This window comes from Brassica napus, chromosome A2 (assembly GCF_020379485.1).
Source record: "Brassica napus cultivar Da-Ae chromosome A2, Da-Ae, whole genome shotgun sequence".
Lineage (NCBI taxonomy): Eukaryota > Viridiplantae > Streptophyta > Magnoliopsida > Brassicales > Brassicaceae > Brassica > Brassica napus.
The window spans coordinates 10,398,343-10,418,221 of record NC_063435.1 but is presented as its reverse complement, the minus strand read 5'-3'; the positions used below and the strand labels follow the sequence as shown (position 1 = coordinate 10,418,221).

General features: G+C 33.7%; 2 protein-coding genes, 1 long non-coding RNA gene and 1 pseudogene across 6 annotated transcripts; 2 read left to right on the top strand and 2 right to left on the bottom strand.

Annotated features, from left to right (window-relative positions):
• Positions 1-2,078: 2,078 nt before the first annotated feature.
• On the bottom strand, positions 2,079-4,803 carry LOC106394758 (cyclin-D1-1-like). Of its 2 annotated transcripts, XM_048759251.1 has the most exons (7): positions 4,536-4,802; positions 4,258-4,498; positions 4,024-4,110; positions 3,475-3,573; positions 3,181-3,382; positions 2,974-3,110; positions 2,079-2,889 (listed from the first exon to the last, which is right to left on the bottom strand). In XM_048759251.1, exons 2-7 carry the CDS (start codon positions 4,474-4,476, stop codon positions 2,656-2,658), a joined length of 978 nt encoding a protein of 325 aa, XP_048615208.1. In that variant the 5' UTR covers positions 4,477-4,498; positions 4,536-4,802; the 3' UTR covers positions 2,079-2,655. The 2 variants fall into 2 exon arrangements, with proteins under 2 accessions (XP_048615208.1, XP_048615207.1); XM_048759250.1 differs by having other exon boundaries at positions 4,258-4,803.
• Positions 4,804-5,103: 300 nt separating this feature from the next.
• Positions 5,104-6,312, top strand: LOC125588390 (annotated as a pseudogene).
• A 3,199-nt stretch (positions 6,313-9,511) lies between these two features.
• Positions 9,512-12,703, top strand: LOC125589214. Its single transcript, XR_007325393.1, has 2 exons — positions 9,512-12,114; positions 12,217-12,703. It is a non-coding gene; the product is annotated as an uncharacterized LOC125589214 (long non-coding RNA).
• A 958-nt stretch (positions 12,704-13,661) lies between these two features.
• LOC106394803 (zinc finger CCCH domain-containing protein 18) lies at positions 13,662-16,446 on the bottom strand. Of its 3 annotated transcripts, none has more exons than XM_013835365.3 (8): positions 16,363-16,446; positions 16,197-16,285; positions 16,011-16,123; positions 15,756-15,787; positions 14,444-15,669; positions 14,240-14,320; positions 14,084-14,146; positions 13,662-13,988 (listed from the first exon to the last, which is right to left on the bottom strand). In XM_013835365.3, exons 2-8 carry the CDS (start codon positions 16,251-16,253, stop codon positions 13,941-13,943), a joined length of 1,620 nt encoding a protein of 539 aa, XP_013690819.2. In that variant the 5' UTR covers positions 16,254-16,285; positions 16,363-16,446; the 3' UTR covers positions 13,662-13,940. The 3 variants fall into 3 exon arrangements, with proteins under 3 accessions (XP_013690819.2, XP_013690828.2, XP_048614997.1); XM_013835374.3 differs by having other exon boundaries at positions 16,197-16,276; positions 16,363-16,440; XM_048759040.1 differs by lacking the exon at positions 16,363-16,446 and having other exon boundaries at positions 15,891-16,123; positions 16,197-16,334.
• Between the last annotated feature and the right edge of the window lie 3,433 nt (positions 16,447-19,879).

The following is a 19,879-nucleotide window of genomic DNA, read 5'->3' as shown; positions in this document are numbered from 1 at the left end:
TGTCATATTGATGCTCTTGCACCATACCAATTTATATATTCATGAATTTCAAAATCATGGCAACTTTCCTTATAAAGTTAATGAATAGTAATACTGACTGGTACTGGAGTAAAAGTAGTAACACAAATTCTTACGTACTTCTGAGTGGAATAGTTTGATCACAGTGCATGTTCAATAATTTATATACAGATTTAAATGTATACAATGATGTCAACATCAGTTTATGGTTGAAAGATGTAAAAAGTGATGTAAATTAAAATAATGAAAAAATAGAGAGGAGCGTCATGAGCATTTAAAAGTAGATTACGTTGTTAAATCCGATAGATAAGTAAAGCAGTAGTGAGATTAGTTTATGAGACGCAAGATTTGTTCATTGGGGGATGAAAAACTAATGTCTTTGATTAAGTATAAATAAATATTAAACTAGTAATTGATTAGAATTAAGCGGATATAGATATTTTTTCGACGCAGAGTTCACTTAGAACATATTTTATAACTTCAAATATAAAGTTTTTTCCTCTAAAAAAAACTTCAAATTTAGAGTTTTAAAAATTGATACTTCATATTTGAAATTTCACTACTCAAAACTCTAAATTTGAAGTTTCATTTTTTATTTGTATTTTGGTCCTTATAATTAATTACACATCACACTTATGATACTTAAGTTTCTTTTTATTTATCGTTTTAATCTTAAAACTTTTGTATATAATAAATACTTCAAATTTTTTATTATAAATTCAAATTTTACACATAAAATTAAATAAAAATTTTAAAATAAGATTTATAATATTTCAAAACTAGAATTAGACAATAAGAATATTACAAAAAACTTAATAAGAAAAACTTTTTAAAAAGATACATGGAGACATAATTATTACACAAATTTAAATATTACAACAACACTAATAGTCTAGTAAATTTTCTCTGGAAGCTCTAAAATATTATCCAAAAAAAATTGTGTAACCGAAAATGGAGCATTACGGAAATAATTTTATGGAATTTTGTTTGTAGTTTTAATATTTAGTTATGTATTTCTATCTATGATTTTATATTTTAGTGTAATATTTTATTGATTAATATTAATAGTAATATTTTTATATATGTGCTAGTTATTTATAAAAAATTTATGGATTTATATTAGTAATGACAAATATAAGGACCAAAGTGTAAATTATAAATAATTTTTAAGTTAAATTTGAAGTTTTTCTCTTGGAAAATAATACCTTAACACTTCAAATATTAAATTTTGTAAATTCTAAAATAGAAAGTTTTTATGGAGATGCTCTTATGTCGGAATAAACTCAAAATTGCTTGGTTATAAGATTAAAATATACCTTAAGTGTTTTGTTTAGCAGTAATTTAGTTTTGACTTTTCTTTTACTTCTTATTTCCTGTCTACTTGTAGATTCGTGCTCGTGCATATAGATAGATGCAGACTTGGTATTTGTGTGGCTAGTGTTTGAGGGGTTCAAGAGAGGAAACGGTGTTGCTATGTTGTGGTTTTGTGGTGAGACCACTTTCTCTGACATGGAGACAGATCAACATCACATGTTTGCTACTCTTATTAGTTGTTCATCTACACACCAATAAGTATAAAACCAAGAAAGGAATGAATGTGTTTAGCATATTTTTTGTTTTGTTTTTGTTTTACTGCTGTTAGAATAGGTAAATACAAAAATTACTTGTACAATTGTGTGTTAGAGATGAGAACCTTATCTACAAAAAATGTATTTCAGGGATTACATTTGATGAAAGCTGCGAGGGAGCTCACTAACTCTCTGAACATCAAATAATCTTTTCTTTTTCTTTTGGTCTTAGATTTAAGTAAATCAAGTATATATACTTTTTGTCTTCATACGTTCGTCGTCCAATAAAATACACATAACTCGATTCACAAACTCGGAGGTTCACATGGCTTATGCTCCCCCACAAGGCCACACCACTCCTATTATCTTATCTTACGTCCTTCTCACTATTAACAATATCTACAAGTCCGCTACGACCATGATTACTTTGCTTCATTATTAGCTCCATGTCTTACATATTTTTCTTTTCAAAAACTTCGAAGACAATTTCAATTATAGAAAAGAAACAAATCATATAAAATATACACACGTGACGCCTTACACGCATGCATAGGGAGTGCAAAATGTAAATCAAAACATAGAAAGAAAAAAAGAGAAAAAAAAAGCAAACACGTGCAAGACACGCCTCCGGCGCGTGCAGTCGCACACAAAGAATCAAAAATATTAGGGTTCAATCCCAAAGAAAAAGAACATATATACACTCGCAACTACCCAAAGAAGCTTGGGGTCCACGACTTCTGCGAACCATTAAGACAAAGGCCTCTCTGTCTGAAATTCAAACCTTCACCAAAGATCTTCCACAACTGTGACTGTAATGCATTCATGCCCTTCTCTCTCACACGCATAAAAACACTCATGATCTTATCTTCTCACACGTGTGTTTATCACGCTCACTCACTTTCTTCTCCTTGGGAATCTGCAAAGTCATTAATGATGACCATTGTCTCTCCCAACTAATGCAAATCTTACCATTAATCATGCTTTTAATTTAATACCCTTTTTAGAATCTTGCACTTATTATCATTAACCATGTACTTCATGTTATACTTTACTCCCCCCACACCTCTGTTTATTCTGAGCTGGAGTTGTCATCACCTACCCACGAGTAATCACTTAGTTTCCTTCTTTTACATGGAGAAGATAAGGATGCTGATGATGAGAAAGAGGGTTCTTCACTTGGCATCATCAATGTGGATGCTGCTCTTACGCTCACTCTGAGCTTTGCTATCACTTTTGGTGAATTTCTCCTGTTATTCTCTATCGCCATGGCTTTCATTAGCCTGTAGCATTTCACAATCTTCTCCTGAAAAAATAAAAAAAAATATTAATCAAAAGACAATATTTTTTAGTCCTCTGTTTTATAAAAAATATTATAAATCCAACTTACTTTGCTTAATCCGTCACACCAAGTCTCAGGGCTCTCGTGGGGATTTAGAGCAGAGGATAAAGAAGGTAGCTCGTTGGCTACACATAGAATCGCAGCTGCAGCTATGCTCGATGGCCTGTACTCAAGAAAGCTCGCTTCTGCCAATATTGTTTTTTTTGTTAGAACCAGACCAGTGAACGTATGATAAAATATACAACATTACACTACCTTTAGTGTTGGAGAGTATAATCTTTGTTGCATGCGTGAGAAAGAGCCCGAGAGAGGTTCCCTGAGGATCAATCTTGTAAGCAAAGAAGCTGAGGAAGCTGAAGGGTGTAACGGATCTTAGTCTCCAATCTAACACACTCAGAACAAGAAGTTCCATTCTTTGTATCGTCTTTGCCTCAAATATATACTTCACTCCTTCAACCTACATTACAGACAATGAGACGCGAATTAAATAAACATATTGGAGCCATCCAGAGTCTATAAAATGAATCTTTAGAACAGAACCGAACTTACCTGGAAATCAAAAAGATGAGGAACGAGAACTTCCTCCATCTTGGCAGCTAAAGACAAGCATGCCACTGCTAAAAGCTGCATTGGCCAACCACTCGTTTCCTGTTCGAAGAAAGATGATTTAATCTCATGATTGATTAATCTACAATATTATTATAGTAGAGGAGCGTTTTAAAACCATAATCAAAAGTCATATATAAAGCAGATATATGGAGTGGAAAGTTTACAGCAAAGTATAATATTATTATATCATCTAAAATATAATATATATTATTATGAAATATTAAATAATACTAAGAGAAATTCATTTAAATAAAGTAAATAAAATCTCCCCCATCCCGCTCCTACGCTCCTGCTCTATCAATATCTCCATTTACATCTATTATTCGTTATTTTTCATAAATAAAATTAACTTCCATACACCAAAGTCGTTTTCAAATCTCTGAAGAAAAGTCAATAGATCCCATCAAAAGTGAAAACTACGACTTATTTGTCATATCAAAATGATCAAAAAGCAGAGAGAATATTAACGTGGACGTTTAAAAACTTTACCGGTAACCGGCGAGCGTAGAGAAACCGATCCATGTAGTTAACGGCGAGGTACGCCGTTAAAGGCTGAAACTTGTAATACGCTTGTACCTGTAACCAAACAATAGCACAGTCTCAAAAAGCCTTCTCTGCATGTAAACGACTTGACCGGCGTATTTTAGCATCGGTGAACTCTCCCGGCGTTACTAACCGGAAAAATAAGTTGATAGAGAGATAGAAAAATATTTAGACGCTTGCCTTTAGTATCCATGAGACAGAGTCTTCTCGAGCGGAAGCGTCCAGAGATTGAGAGTGGAACCTAGAGAGATAGTCAAGTCCTGGAACAAAGTGTCCCTCGTCCTCTAAACAGCTTGCTATTGACTCCTCAGGCCAAGAATCAATCTCCTCCGACGAGATATCAGCCGTTGATTCGCCGGAAAACACGTCGGACGAATCCTCTCCGCATAACAAGTCCATATCCTTGCAGCAGTCGCTGAGACGGCGGCTACTCATTCCATGTCCATAACCGGTGGAGAACTTGCCGAGATCTGAGTGAGAGAAAAAGGAAAGAAGAAGGAGAAGCAGAAGATGAAGAGAGAGAGGTCAAGAAGTGGTTTCTTGATTTTGTTGGATAGAAGAAAGAGTGAGTGAGGCTTTTAGCACATTCATTTGTTTTGGTATATAAACACGAGAAAGTAGAGAGACTGTAAGACTTTATTATAGTTATTACAATTTTATAAATTTTTCATTTTGTAAAAGGTGTTGTTGAAGAACGAAACAGAGACTGTTACAGTTTCCGTTTTGCCCGGGAAAACGGGCTGTTCGAATCGAGACAGTGAAGGTTATTACATTGGGCTTTGACGTTTAAGTTTGATTTTGTATTGCGTTTGTGACTAACATGCACTGAAGCACAATGCGCTGGTTAGCATTAAGCAGTGGTGTAACAAACGGGGGTGAGGTAACGTTATCACCGTAGAGATTGCATGAGTAGTTGAGTACAAGCTATGCGCAGCTAAGACCACCCGCAACGGAGTAACATCACCAGTCCTTAGCGCTTAATCTTAGGCAAATACACATATAATAATAATATTTTGCTTAATAAAACTAAGAACTGTAACGTAGCTAAGGAATTTTAGGACTTGATCCTTATGGTACGTGGCTACTTGTAAATGGATGGGAAGGCTTTTGTGTTTTTTTTTTTTCTTATCACCAAGGCTTTTGTGTTTCGTAGCTGAGGGGTCTTGTGAAAGAAGAAACACAAACTGAAACCGAAGAGCAACAGATTAGAGAGCACTTGTAGCGGCGCGCATCCGTTTCCGGCAAAGGGTTTAGATTCAATTGTCTGATTTTCATTCTTCTGAAATAAAAACGAAACATTGTCACTCTACGGGATCTTGATTCTGGTAAAGTTTCGATCTTTATTGTACTTTACGACTCTGCTTACCAATAATTTGAGTATGTTCTAGCTATTACAGGTTTTCAGTTTTGGGTTTATGTTTAACTCTTTGTCTGATACAATCATTCTTGAACTCTTTGTCCCTGAGGCTGTGATTGTAGTCTCTGGTCTCAATTGGAAGACCAGTGACTCTGTCTCAATCCATGTACTGATGGAAAAGCAAAAAGAGAATGATTCAAGCACGGGAAAGATGGTGTTGGATGCAGTAACGTTTCAGCTCATGCTGTTCACGAGTTCGTTGCGAATAACGATACTGCGGTAAGCTGTCACGAGAGTGATGCTTCAGAAAAGCAAAGGAGAAGGAGTTTCATGTGATTGATCTGAGTGGTGGAGGAGAAGAAAGTGATAATGGACAAAGAATCTGCAGGATTTATCATTTTGGTTCTGATCAATATTCTGATAGAGTTTCTGGCAAGTCAGTAAGTGTAGACTTGATTGAGATTGGTTGCAAATGCAAAAATGAGCTTGGCCTTTCCCATTTTCATTGCGTTGAAGCTTGGTTTAAGCTTCAGCACTGAATGTTCCAGTAAGGTTGACGGAGGAGGAGTGGAGTGAAATAAGGGACACTACAACGGGTGAAGGAAGAAGACGTGGAAGTGGACAATCTTGCTGCATCTTCATGGTTTTTCTTTTTACTATCATTCTCTTTCATTGGTTCTTCAAGAAGATGAGTGGTTACTACCAAAACACATAAAATTAATTTGTTAGTTAGTAAGCATATATGTTTGTAACTTGTACATCCTATTCTGACTCTAAGACTATATGGAGACAGAAGAAGATAGAATATAATACAAGTTCTTTAGATCAAACTCTGATTAAATTTTTAAGGACTCCAAATTGGAGAACACCATTGGACATATCTTTTGGATTAGGATTCTTAACTATTCAAAAAAAAAAAAAAATTATTATAATAATGCTAAGGACTTCATGGTGAGACTCACCATTGTGGATGCTACTCGTGAGGAGAGAGGTCCGGTGTCTTTAAAAATATGCTGACGTGTAATTTAGTCATTGGTGATATGTTTAATGGGCCTGGTATTCATGGGGCCATGAAGCCGTTTTCTGTTCGGTCGCTTAGGATGGATGAAACATTTAACAGGTTGTGATTTGCATTTTAAGGTAATTAAATTTTGGTAGAAGTTTGGAACTTGGCGGAAACTTGTAAATTGTGATATACCGGTGTCTTCAGTATACGTTTAAGGCAGTGTCTTATGTTTGTAAACGTATCGTAAAATATTTCTAGTTCGTCATTTCTCATTGTGTTTTATGTATGTACCGTCATGCATATCGAAAATCTACAAAAATTTGTTTGAACTTTTATATGAAAAGCCATGGTGAACATCGAAACCTGTTTTTCTCTAAAGAAGTTGTTGACATTGGAAAATAGGGATATTTTTCATTATTAATCGATCTCTTATTGTTATGATTCGGTTCGTTCTAATAATTCATTTCTCTATTTAGGTAGACAAATATCAAAACATGCATACGGCATACATTCATGTTCATATATACATATACATTTCCACTTATTAAATGTATGTGAATGTGTTCATTTATATTAACATTAATGAAGCCAAAATAATGAAAATCAAAAGAAGTGAAATTATGCACCTCTCAACCTACAACAGTTTATCAGACTGACACTACATTCTCGTGGTAGGCCTCGTCAATTTGGTTAATCTCATATTTTTCTCAAATAATATCAATCCAACTCATGGGAGCTATTGTCTTATAGTCAATAATCGTTGTTGAATGGTTATTTCAGATTCACATGTTACGTGCAGTAGGCATTATCTTATATCATCATCGTCACATTAATTGATACTCGTTACGAAATGTTTTGTTCTCCTGTACCATGGTCAACTTGGACGGTAGTGACACATACGTCTATATCTCTTGCATTATAATTGATAATGATATCAATATATTTATTTTGTACAACAAGGAGGTTAAATTAAATACGCAGGCCTCTCGTCATATATTGTGAATGATCACCGATCGATGAGCATGAATGAGTCCATGTTGAGTTAGTGGAAATATAATGAATAGTTAACGAGATGGGTCGAATCGTTTTTCAACTATATATATATTTGATTTCCTGCTATACTATAAAGTGATCATGGAACACATTTTTCAGTACCAGTTTGGTTTATTTTGACCAAACATTGAAAAATCGGTGAACTCAGGTAATTGTAGCTACCAAATTTCAATGGAATGATACAGACGCCTGAATGATATATTTGCATTAATCATTCATCGATTTTTTTACTCGAGTGCCAGACTCTTGTTTTTACTACACAGCAACATGAATTAAAATCTTTTTAACCTTTAATCTCTTTATTCATATCCTGGAAACATTGGCAAGATGAATTAATGCATAGTGATACATAGAAAAATAGTGTAGACACCGTAATAAAGGCTGTTTTGAGTATTAATCTAATGTCTTCGTGTTCATTTAGTTTTCGTTGAAGTATTCTTCTCTCCTTTTTATCGTTGAAGTATTTAGTGTCAACACAAAAAAAGCCTTAAAACCCTCTTAGTCTTAGTCAGATAATGATAATATATGCCAACTTAGCTAATTGTTGAAAGACGTTAGTAATCTGGTACGAGTTGCCATCGAGATATGCACACAAGAAGTGTTCAGATGGACCCTTCTTCATCTTTTTGTATATCTTTTTGGACTTTGGTCGGCGTTGGCCGATTATGACCTATACTATCATTTTTGTCTCCTTGCTACATATAAACTTTATTAATTTATGTAGCATATTTTTTTTTTCGTCAACATAAACAAATTGTAGGATTCTGCAAACCAAAACGATAACTTAATGACAAATTACCGTTGTTGCATTCTATAGCCTTTTTTTTTTTCTTATTGTTTTGTCTATATAACACCTTTATCTCTATAGTTTAGTGGCATATAGGCTCCCAATCAAACTCGGATACATTTCATCGTTTTCCTAAGAAAGATGTTTCCACTTCATGTCTTTGTTTCAGTGTCTGGTAAAATTATATATATATATATATATATATATATAAAATCTTTTTATTGATTCATAAATCTATACAAATACGCAAATACAAGAAAGTAATTGCTTATATTGGTATGTTATTTTCTCATGCATTTAAGGAAACAAATTTAACGGTTCATGTGTATGAAATCATCATTTCATTGTTATACCAAATTATAAGACTATGAAATAAAATAGGTTAAGTGGTACATAAATAATTATGTTCTTAAACAACATAATAGTGGGACGTGCATCGGAAAACGAATACATTATATAACTCAAAGACACCACAGGATATTTATCAGTACTTCTAAACTTTTTTTACAACTTAAAACAATTCTTTTTATATTTTAGCATGTGTAAAGTATGTATATAGCCTCAAAACAAGAAAACATTTGAATTTCGTTTTATTGATGTGAAAGTGAAAACGTAGCATCATTCATGTTATTTATACACTGGTACGAATTAATGAATTCATCCGGATAGATCTCACATCCCTTTTTAAAATTTCAACTTAACACAAGTGAATTAATTAGTACTACTGATAACTTAAGGATCTATACATACACACGCGTATATGCAAATGTAAAATGTATTTATTGTGTACAATTCTATACAGAAAGCTTCACGCAGTAGATGTTTTGTCAATGTTATAGTGCCAAAGTTGCTGCTTATCTAATTTTCCACTAAGCTTTTCTTAGTTTAGTATATTATAGCTCTGTTATACATCTTTTATCGAAATCAATTAATTACCAGGGAGGCTTGACAGATTGTGGCTATTTTTTAATGATAATCTATAATTCTTTTTATTAGTTGTAGATACCTACCATGGTTTCATACTTCCAATCTATATAATATACGTGTGACATTATTATAAGCACATTTATATCCTTAAAAGTATTAGTACTAAACTGCCTAAAGAATAAAGATGATAAAAATAGCAACCAATAAATATAAAAGGTTTATAATGACTATTGACTGACTTTTGAACTCAGCAGCGTAGGCCTACTCAACAGCTACTCGCAACTCAACCTAACTCTAATATTCATAAGACTAATTAACAATAGGATGATTTTAATGTAAAAGTCTCATGCATGTTTGACTATATAATAGTTCTGATATGTTGCATTTCTTTCTTTCACACTAAGTTAAGTAATAGATTGATTATTGGTTGGTGATACGTATTATGTAAAACCAAATTCTAACACAATTAACCCTTAGGCAATATATGCAAGCAGGTTTATGTTTTGACTTGTGTAGACATATATATAACATTAACACGGTACGTATTTATAAGTATACGATACGTACACAAACCACACATGTGACACGGACCAACATGTATGAAGAAACGGTCCCATTGAGAGAGATCTCATGACTTCAAATCAAGAACTAGCCCAATTCCAAAATGGACACGTAAATATGTACAAAGCTTAATCCCCATCCCTCTATAATGGGTCTACACACAGCCTAGCTTTTTTTGTATTTTGTGCACTGTTTTTTTTTTTCTATACTTTTAGTTTACTTTGATATTTACTTTGAAATTTTTTTTTATATTCTCACATTTCGATTAATGAGTCTAGTCGCTTCCATTGATTCCGTCACGGCTAATCAAATCAACATTAGTTAAACAGGCGAGAAAAAAACATATGGGTATGAATGGTGAACAGGGAACGGCGATGAATAATGCATTCCCTAACTTTCATAAAAAAAAATCACCATTAACAAGGAATAATAATTTTTTCTCATTCCCTTTCATTATTTTTTTTGTAGAGAATTAAAGAACAAAATTTATTCCTTGTTAAAATTGATAAGGAACAACCATTCCTTTTCATTCCTGCTATTTTATTCCCAAACATTCATTTTTTATTTGTTCCTCTTGTTTCCCGAATGGTCACCAGTCAGACCCTTCCATATGTTTACAAAAATGTCATTTTAATTGACACCCTCACACAAACTAATAAAATATTATTTTAGTTAGTAATTAAATTCATATGTTAATTAAAATATTTCGACAATCCAGATTTGAAATTATATATTTTTATTATATTTAAAAAAAATATTTTATTAAAATTTAAAAATATATTTCTGTGTAACAAGAAACAAAATTTTCAAAATGACAACCTTTAGAGAACAGATGGAGTATAAATTATTAATGAAGTTCATGAAACCTGGTGCCTGCCTATTCAAGATGCTGTCTCACATTCCTAAATATTTCAGTAAAATCCATTATAGTATATGATCCCATGTAAATTATTGGTGAGGCTGCTAAATGCGAGCAAGCAACATTACAATTATGGTGTCACATCAAACTTGGTTACAGAAACTATGGGCATAATAGATATAATTCTGTCTTAATGGGCTTGAGTTGAATCCCAAATAGACCCATTAAATACCACATGAATAAAGTTAAATAATGGGCTTTCTCATGAGGTCATCTTCTCCGGCGAAAAGGAGGAAGGAGAAGATGACGAAACACACAAGGATGAACGGAGAGCTTCCCTCTGCGATTTCGTTCTGCTCCGTTCTCATTTTTTTTTCTCGTCTTCAGTCATCTTTCTCCTTGTGTTCTTCTACTTTTCATCGAATCCAACAAAGATACGTTTTCTTATTTCCGACTTGACTTTTAGTAGCTGAGAAGATCTCATTTTAGCTTGTTGGGTTGTTTTTGTAATGAAAGGACTTGGAGAAACTCAAACTGGGTTCCGTGTTGGTGGTGTGACCAATATTGCTAAGAAGAAGAATGTGTTCAGAGAGACCTTAAAGCTGCTTTTAAAGAAGTGAGTGAGTGGTGTCTTGAAGATAGCACCAACTGTGTCTGGGAGTAAGAAGACTAAGGATCATGTCTGTAGTAGAGGGTTTTCTCTTGTTGATGTCAAAGGCAAGATTGATGCAAACATGTAGATTAGCATTTGTCCAATCTTTCTCCCTTAGGTTGTATGTAAGCTAAGCCAAAGATCTTTTGTTTTCAAAGGTTTTTGGAGCAGTTCACTGGGAAGTGGTTATAATTTGGTAAGGTTATAAAGCAAATAAAAATATCAGGTTGTGGATTTCTCTCCGAACTAATCAGCGTCTGAGAAGCTATACTCAGATACAGTCTATGATGATCTTCTGTTTTTTTGTTTTTTCTTGAAGCAGTTTCTAATGTTGATGTTGTTGAAGAAGATATACTTTTGTTGATTCATGGGATGATTCAGACAAAGAAGTAGATGAGACACAAGTGGTAGAATCTCCCAGTGAACTGAGCCGTGATTCTAAATCCAATGTGTAAGGTCTCCGAAACACGCGTGGATGGGATGATGAATTAAGGAACATGATTGATAGGTCTGCTGTGGAAGAAGTTGCTGAAGAGAATCTTGAATCTGTGAACAGCTCAGTGTCATACTCAGATGAGCAGCGAATTGATAGAATCCGTAGGCTGGAGATGAAACAAATAAGAAGTTTCAGTATCAACTTATGCCCAACAATAGTTTGGAGACAATGCTCGAGGTTCCAAGAAAACAAACACCCTTGTATCAAGAATGTGGAAGTTAAATCTGATGGAGTTATTTTGGTAGCTCCTTGAAAAGACAGAGGACTGCTATAGCTGTTAAGTTAGAAAGGGATAACAGTGATGAGTTGAAGGAGAAGAGAATCCAGAAGCTCGAGAAGGTTAGACCAAGTGTATGTTTTGACGAGTGTTCTCTTTGTAGTCGTGCTTCTCTTAGTTTCAGCCATGTGTATATCAAACCTGTCACGGATAACACGTTTCAGGTCGCAGCACCTTCAGGAAATGATGTATGGATCGTTCAGATGGGCGACTGCACCATCTGCACGTGTGGGGATTTTCAAAGGTGTAGACGCTCTAGCCGTCTGCAAGAAGCTGAAACTCAACCCTTTGAAGTATGTAGACGACTGTTACACTTTTGAACTGTATTACAAAACTTATGAGGCCACTTTTCCTCCTGTTCCAGAGTTATCATCGTGGCCGGAAGCTCACGGAGTTCCGAGATTGTTTCCTCCACTTATGTAAGGCTCAACTGTTTATGGTATATGGTTATGTGTAGTATCGTGTGACTTTCGGGAGTAGAGGGTTAATGGTTTCTTTTTTTAAAAGGGATAGTTGCTGTAACAGAAACAGAAAGGGTGTTGATGTTTTTTGTATGTGCAAACCAATCCGGTACATTTGTAAACCGTTAGGAAAACAAATCTAAACATGATCGACAAACTGAATACCACTAAGAAGCTAATGGTTATTACACACCTTCAACTCAAGTCCCCACTGGCCGTTATTAATGAACCTGTTGAAATAACCATTTGCTTATCACAGCTTCTGTGTAGATCATCTTAGTTCCCAATTCCCCTTATGAAACAAGCTGCAGCAGGATGAATTTGATTCCCGCCTTTACAAAGGCCTCCACATCAGTGCACTCGTGCTCATGATCATGTAAAAATCTATACTATATAAAAGTTGAGGATATAAGCTATTGAGAGCGTCCACGTAGGATTTAAAACAATCAATCGTACTATGACACATCATTATATTAGTTTATTATTTATAGAAAATATTAATATTTCCATAGTTATATTAAAAATGAAATTAATATTCCATATATAACTTAAACTAACAAAATAAACATTAATAAGCCATTGAGAGTGTCTGTGTGTGTCAATCGACAGCGAAGCGTGCAGATGCTAAATTGGTTCCAGCCAACTTTAAATCAAAATACCACAAGAATTACCAGATTATCCCTAATGAATTTTAACCTAATATTTATGTGCTCTGCCATTGTTCTAGACAACACACTTTCTTACTTTCATACAGCAAATAAAAAAATCATAAAACTATAATAAAACGATTTATTATTTTATGATTTTTATTAAATTAAAACATCAAACGAAACCTGTTGCGCTCATATCTTGTACCATATAAAGTAATCTTTTAATGTGTCAATTTAGAGGCTCAAAAGCAAAAGACAATGCAAAGAAACAAATTTCAAAATGAATAAAGAGTTATTGGTCGAAAATCTAAATTGACAAAAGCTTCCTTCAAGTTGTACTATTATTGATTACACAAGTGTTACGCATTCTAATACTTAGAAGACCAATGGCATTGGACATGAGGGTCAAAATAAACTAGCCATAAGCTTTTTTTATATATGCGTGTTGGTCGCTTATGTATGATGAGAAACAGCTCTCGTGCCAGTCGCTTATGTATGATGAGAAACAGCTCTCGTGCCAGTCGCATTTCAAAATAAGACACGAAACCCTGGACAAGTAGTTAAGTTCTGTCAACAACTTGTCCAAAAAAAAAAAAAAACTGCATCACAGAGAAGAACTACAGAGGAAAATTCTGCCTAACAGTTAATATCCGGAGAGAAGAGTTTCGATTCTGAATCTCAAAAAACATTTCCTTAGTTTGGATCTCCAAAAAAGGCCAGCAAAGACCAAAAGAGTGAGAATCAACAAGAGCCCACCAAACCAGTTTCTCATAGCTATTATCTTGGAAGACACGCTATCGCTTGAAGAATCCTCTTCCTTGGCCCCTGCATTAGAATCAATGGAATGGTACAAAAAGTTCAAGAAATCTGCTAAAAGAACAAATCAATCTAAGTTGTTTTAGATCCAAAGGAGAGAGTACCATTGGTATGATGAGATCTTTTAGATCACTTTCTTTCATCTGCTTTATTGTGTTCATATCCACCTGTTGTCAATATTAGTGGAGCTTTGTTATAGATGATTGATGATTGATGAATAATGAAGAAACTTTTAGACAAGGATAGAATGTCACACTTACTTCCTCTCTCTTAAAGGCAAGGGAGTATCTTCCAAGTCCAAGTGAATCTAGAAAACTGTCTACTGTTAGAGGCTCTTCCACCTGTTATACCACCAAGAAGATATACATGACACATGTTATATCACACATGTATAAGATGAGCAAGGCATACAAGTTTTGACTATCTGAGCACACATTGAGTGAGAAGAAGAAAAAGGATCTTACAGGGAAGGGACTGTTCTGCATAATACTTCCAAATGGAGGAAGCTGACTCAAAGGAGGTAACAGATGAGGGTTTGGGACCGGAGGAGGTAACATTGGCCTGGCGAAAGTAGGGCCGCTTGTTGGTGCTTGACTATTTAGGACACCTCTGAATCCATACGGTGAGGCTCTCACATCATCAAGCATCCTGCTTCGTCCATTAAAATCATCTACGTTCCTTGATGGAGGCGAACCCATTGAAGAACCCATGTAGCTTCCAGGATTCCTAGGAGGGGAAAACCCCCGAGAAGAGCTCATGTAGCTGCTTCCCACATTTCTAGTTGGGGACATAGTCCTATAGCCACTACTGAAGCTATTTGTGATCCTTGCCGGTGATAGATCCCTTGGATGGCCACTTATTCTTCCAGCATGTCCTGGTGGTGATAGATCCCTTGGATGGCCACTTATTCTTCCAGCATGTCTTGGCGGTGATAGATCTCTTGGACGAGCGATCATTCTTCCAGCATCTCTTGGCGGTGATAGATCCCTTGGACGAGCAATCATTCTTCCAGCATTTCTAGGCGGTGATGCTGATAGATCCCTTGGATGGCCAATCATTCTTCCAGCAGTTCTTGGCGGTGATAGATCCCTTGGATGGCCAATCATTCTTCCAGCATGTCTTGGAGATGATAGGTCCCTTGGAGTTGGATGGCCAAGAGGTGATACTGATAGATCCCTTCGATTGCCAATCATTCTTCCAGCATTTCTAGGTGGTGATACTGATAGATCCCTTGGATGGCCAACTGTTCTTCCAGCGTTTCTTGGCGGCGATAGAGCAGCCCTAGAACCACCACTGAAGCTTCTGGTGTTCCTTGGCGGTGATAGCGCCCTTGGAGTGCCACTGATACTTCCAGTGTTCCTTGGAGGCGATCGGCCCCTGGAACTACCCACAAGCCTCTCTGGAGATCTCCTTGGTATATCATCCCGAGTCCGAGGAGAATAGTTACTGCCTGATGAAAGCATGTGCGAGGGACCACGGACAGTTCCTGAAGGAGGAGGTAACGGGCCATCCCTTGGCTCAGCCATGCGAGGACGGCTATCAAGGCTACGAGGAGGAGGAGGCTGCTCACTCTTGGAGAGAAGCTTTTGACGAAGATCCATAGTGCTGCTGCCTCCATCGCTCTGAGTTCGTCTCTTGGCATTTCTTTGCAACAGTTTGAACCGGAGATCATTTTTACTTATCTGCAAATCTTAGTAACATAAGAGCAGTAGTAGGCGTCAGAAAAGAATCAGCAAAGATGGTAGAGTGCATCAACTATCCAGTATATATCTATACCATTTCCGCTGAAACTAGCTTCCCCTCTTTGCCTACACAAAACAAAAACAAAAACAAAAAGAGAAATCACTGTATTTTCAGTGATTGACTAAAATCTAAAACACACAAAACACTCCTTACAATACTCATTATTACCAGCTCCATGAACCCAAAGAAAAGGCCTAACTTTCACTGACAATCATAGAAATCAATATGATTGCATCAACCAACACTCATTGTTCTCATCCCCATGAACTCAAAGGAAAAAGGAAACACCTTTTAGTGACGGCATCACTATCCAACAGGTTCCCTAATCTCTCTTTGACAGAACGCTTGGTCCCAACTCTGGGCAACTCATCTTCTAAATCACTTCCATCTCGACTTACCACCTGCAAAAGATGAAACACACTTTTCAACATCCACTTGTACGATAGGAACAGTGGGATGGATGAAGAGACGTACCTGGCCGCTACGGCCTAGAGTGATAGTGACCCTGCTCCGACGAGAACCTTCTGACATTTGACGAAACTCTCACTTACCTCCTTCAAACCCTAACCATATGGATTCGATTACTGAGAGGTTTATACGATAAGATTAGATATACGGAGAGATGAGACTGGAGTTATACGTGATGACCGGAGACGAAGACTCTCTCTGCGCAGTGCTTGCGAACCGAGAGAGGAGGCCTCCTGACTCTCAATTCAATTGGTGGCTTCGAAATTGCAAGAGATGCCCTCAGAGTTATTAACTAGTTTCACATTTAACCCCTAGTTTTATTTACGTTGAATTATGTCCACCTTTTTTTGAGGCATTTATTTGGTTAATTGTTATCATGAACCAGATATTCTTACATCGGACACCAACCATTTACATCTGTTTGATCCATATATAAAAATTAATAAAGATCACATTCCATTCTCCAATGTCGAACATATTTTGGAATTATAATTTCAAATTATGAATCTTGTTCCACTACTGAATGTCGAGTGATCAGTTCATTATTTTTAAGGAAAAATAAATCATTATTTTATCATAAACTAGGTTTGATGTGAGTGACATAAAAATAGGCTCATCTGAGATTTCGGTAAAATTTCTTTTAGTAGTTCTTTTCCATATCCAGATTATATCCAGATCTAACTCTGAACGTAAAGACTTTAACCGTGATCTGTGAATCAACAAATCATTACTTATTCATACGTGGTGTGTAGCCATCATTTTCATGTATCACTTATCATCATATATGCTATATCTAAAATACTAAAACTATCGATTAATCACCAACAAATGACTAGAATAAAATATCATCTAGCTATTTACATATGCATGGCTATGAGGTGATAATTAGGCAAACTATAGAGTATACATTATATAAAAAAACTAGCACATGAGGTATAATCTGCTAAAATCACAATGTTTAAACTACTTTATTCCATTCAGAGCCATGTTATGAATCAACGTGTTATCTTGTGTTTCATGATTATGTTAAGCAATCTCATGATCATTCTCATTCTGACTATGGCGTTATTGGCTTGGTAATGAGTACATATATAAATAATTTTAATACATCATCTCGTACTAATTGCTATTGTTTACTCCATAGCCACTCATAAGACATATTAACATATTAACACAATTTCGCCAATACAAAGTAGTTTCATTTTATCGGATGTCGCCAACTAACTTTGTATTCTGAAAAATTCTAATTTTTCCGAAAAACTAGTGTTTGTTCATTTGACCCCAAGTTTTATTTACATTCTGTTATATCTATCCATTTTTAAGGAATCTATTTTGTTTATTGGTATACTAAGATCTCTAGTTGTGGTTGATGCATATTTGTCTTCAAAATTTTATGTGTAGATGCTACATTGAACAACACTTATATATTTGATCTATTTATAATTTTTTATCGTTTTTAATTAATATTTTCAGCATTTGACACATAATAAATTAAAATTAATTATATATACATCATTTTCTGATGAATAGTTTTAAATTATTATGTCACTGTTTACTAAGAAGAAAACCAAAAAATCATCCACAAAACCATTAGCTTTCATATTTTGTCAGTCTTCTAAAATATTTTGGTGATTATGTGTTTTGGTAATCTTGTTTTTTGTTATTTAGATATTCTTGTCGAACATATTTTTGTTATTTAAATATTCTTATATAATTTTTGTTTCATTTCAGTGGTCACTCGAACTGGTGAACTCTAACACAATAGTCAAAGTCTTTTTCACTTAAGCTAATAACCTATGATAAAAAAAAACATTTTTTTCTATAATATGCAATCGAATAATATCATCAATACATTCAACTACATTTCAATACTTAACAATATAACTATTTTACAAATATACACATTCATTAACACAAATAAACATCTTATTAGATTAAATATATTTCAAAACACACCATCCTATATTTAACAAATTTTTATATCAATTTTTGATTGAAGCCCAGTCTCTGGTAATACTATTTCTAATTATTTATTGACAACCATTAAAGTTATTTTAGTAAAGTTAATACTCTAATATTCAATAACAATATATTTGTCGAATATATTGAAGTAGATTTTTTGAAATCCCCTTTATTTTGCTTAGTATTTACAGAAGTGATATTCCTATATTAATGGTAATATTATTTCTAATTATTTATTAAAAACCATTAAGGTTATTTTCGTAAAGTTAATACTCTAATATTCAATAACATTATATTTGTCGAATATGTAAATACTTGAGCATTAAGTAAAGGACTAGATTTAAACCCGCACATCTGTGCGGATATATTTTATTTTGTAAAATAACATTTAAAATATAAAATAAGTTATAGATATATATTTAATATCAATTCATATGTATCTAATAAACTATTAAAACTGAAGTACAATTAGTATTTAACCCTAAGTTTTCCTCAATAATTACAAGTGAATGCCACTCTATTTTTAATTAACAAATAAATTTACAAAAACTAATATATAAGTTTCCATAAAAATCGTAAGTGAGATTCCCTAATATTTAGCTATTACAGCAACTTAAAAGATTGCAATCTTTCATTTCCTAAAAAAATCTAAAATATAAACACAGAAATCCTAAATATTCTATTAGAGACAAAATATGCTAGATAGTAGGTACATACGTAATACTTTCATTATACCATTTCATTAAAGTATTTGAGCAAAGTTATGATTGCTATGGCTTTTTGTACGTGAAATTGGTAATTGCAAACATAATTTATTCTTTATTAGTTAATTTCTTTTTATCATAAATATTTTAGCGTTTGCACTTATGAAATGCAAAAAACCATACTAAAATCATATAATAAAGTCAAAATCATATGTAAATGTAACTTATGTTTAATAATCTAAATACAAAATCCATACTAAAATCATATGTAAATTTAAGTTAGGTTTAATAATAAAAATACAAAAAATCCATACCAAAATCATATAGTATAAATTATTTATCATTTAAAAAATTTAAATTTCATAGTTACATCCAAATTTTAAATTTTAATAATCTATTTCTTATAAAATTAATGTTGTAAATATATATAATTAAATGAAAACTATCCAACTTATGTTTTAAAAATATTTATTTATTTGATTATTTCAAATAGTTAATGTGCTAACACTATATACTACAATCATATAAAAATATTGATCCAAATTGTTGTTCATTTGCTTATAAATGGTAGATTTAGTTATTTACAAATGAAAAAACTTTACTCACATCAAAATGAAAAAACATAGCATATTTTGTTTTTAGATTTTGCTTTATTAGTATACAAGAAACGAGAACTAAAATGAAAATTTGAAACAAATAAATTCTATTTACAAATTCAAATTTTACAATTATTGTATTTATAAATGACTGAATTTACAATTTTTATATTTAGTATGATTATTGTTATTTTATTTACCATTACTCAGGTAAAACAATACTGTTGTATATTAAATGAATATAATACCCGCACGGACGTGCGGGTTAAGTTCTAGTATAATATTATTTTGAAATTTTTTTCTTTGTTGAAATTTGTTTTTGATGAAATTTTACATAATATTTTTGTTTATTTATTTAAATATTAGTTTTATATGAATTAATACAAATTTTATTAGATTTTTTTGGTTCAGAAATATTTTTTTTTGA

What these genes read in the sequence shown, in the direction of transcription:
- LOC106394803 (XM_013835365.3), bottom strand. Translation starts at nt 16,253, where the DNA reads ATGTCAGAAGGTTCTCGTCGGAGCAGGGTCACTATCACTCTAGGCCGT. An exon ending in TGCAGAACAGTCCCTTCCCT is followed by an intron (nt 14,321 to 14,443) that starts GTAAGATCCTTT and finishes GTGGTATAACAG; the next exon opens with GTGGAAGAGCCTCTAACAGT. An exon ending in TTGCCTTTAAGAGAGAGGAA is followed by an intron (nt 14,147 to 14,239) that starts GTAAGTGTGACA and finishes TATTGACAACAG; the next exon opens with GTGGATATGAACACAATAAA.
- LOC106394758 (XM_048759250.1), bottom strand. Translation starts at nt 4,512, where the DNA reads ATGAGTAGCCGCCGTCTCAGCGACTGCTGCAAGGATATGGACTTGTTA. An exon ending in TATACTCTCCAACACTAAAG is followed by an intron (nt 3,111 to 3,180) that starts GTAGTGTAATGT and finishes CAATATTGGCAG; the next exon opens with AAGCGAGCTTTCTTGAGTAC. An exon ending in GGTGTGACGGATTAAGCAAA is followed by an intron (nt 2,890 to 2,973) that starts GTAAGTTGGATT and finishes TTATTTTTTCAG; the next exon opens with GAGAAGATTGTGAAATGCTA.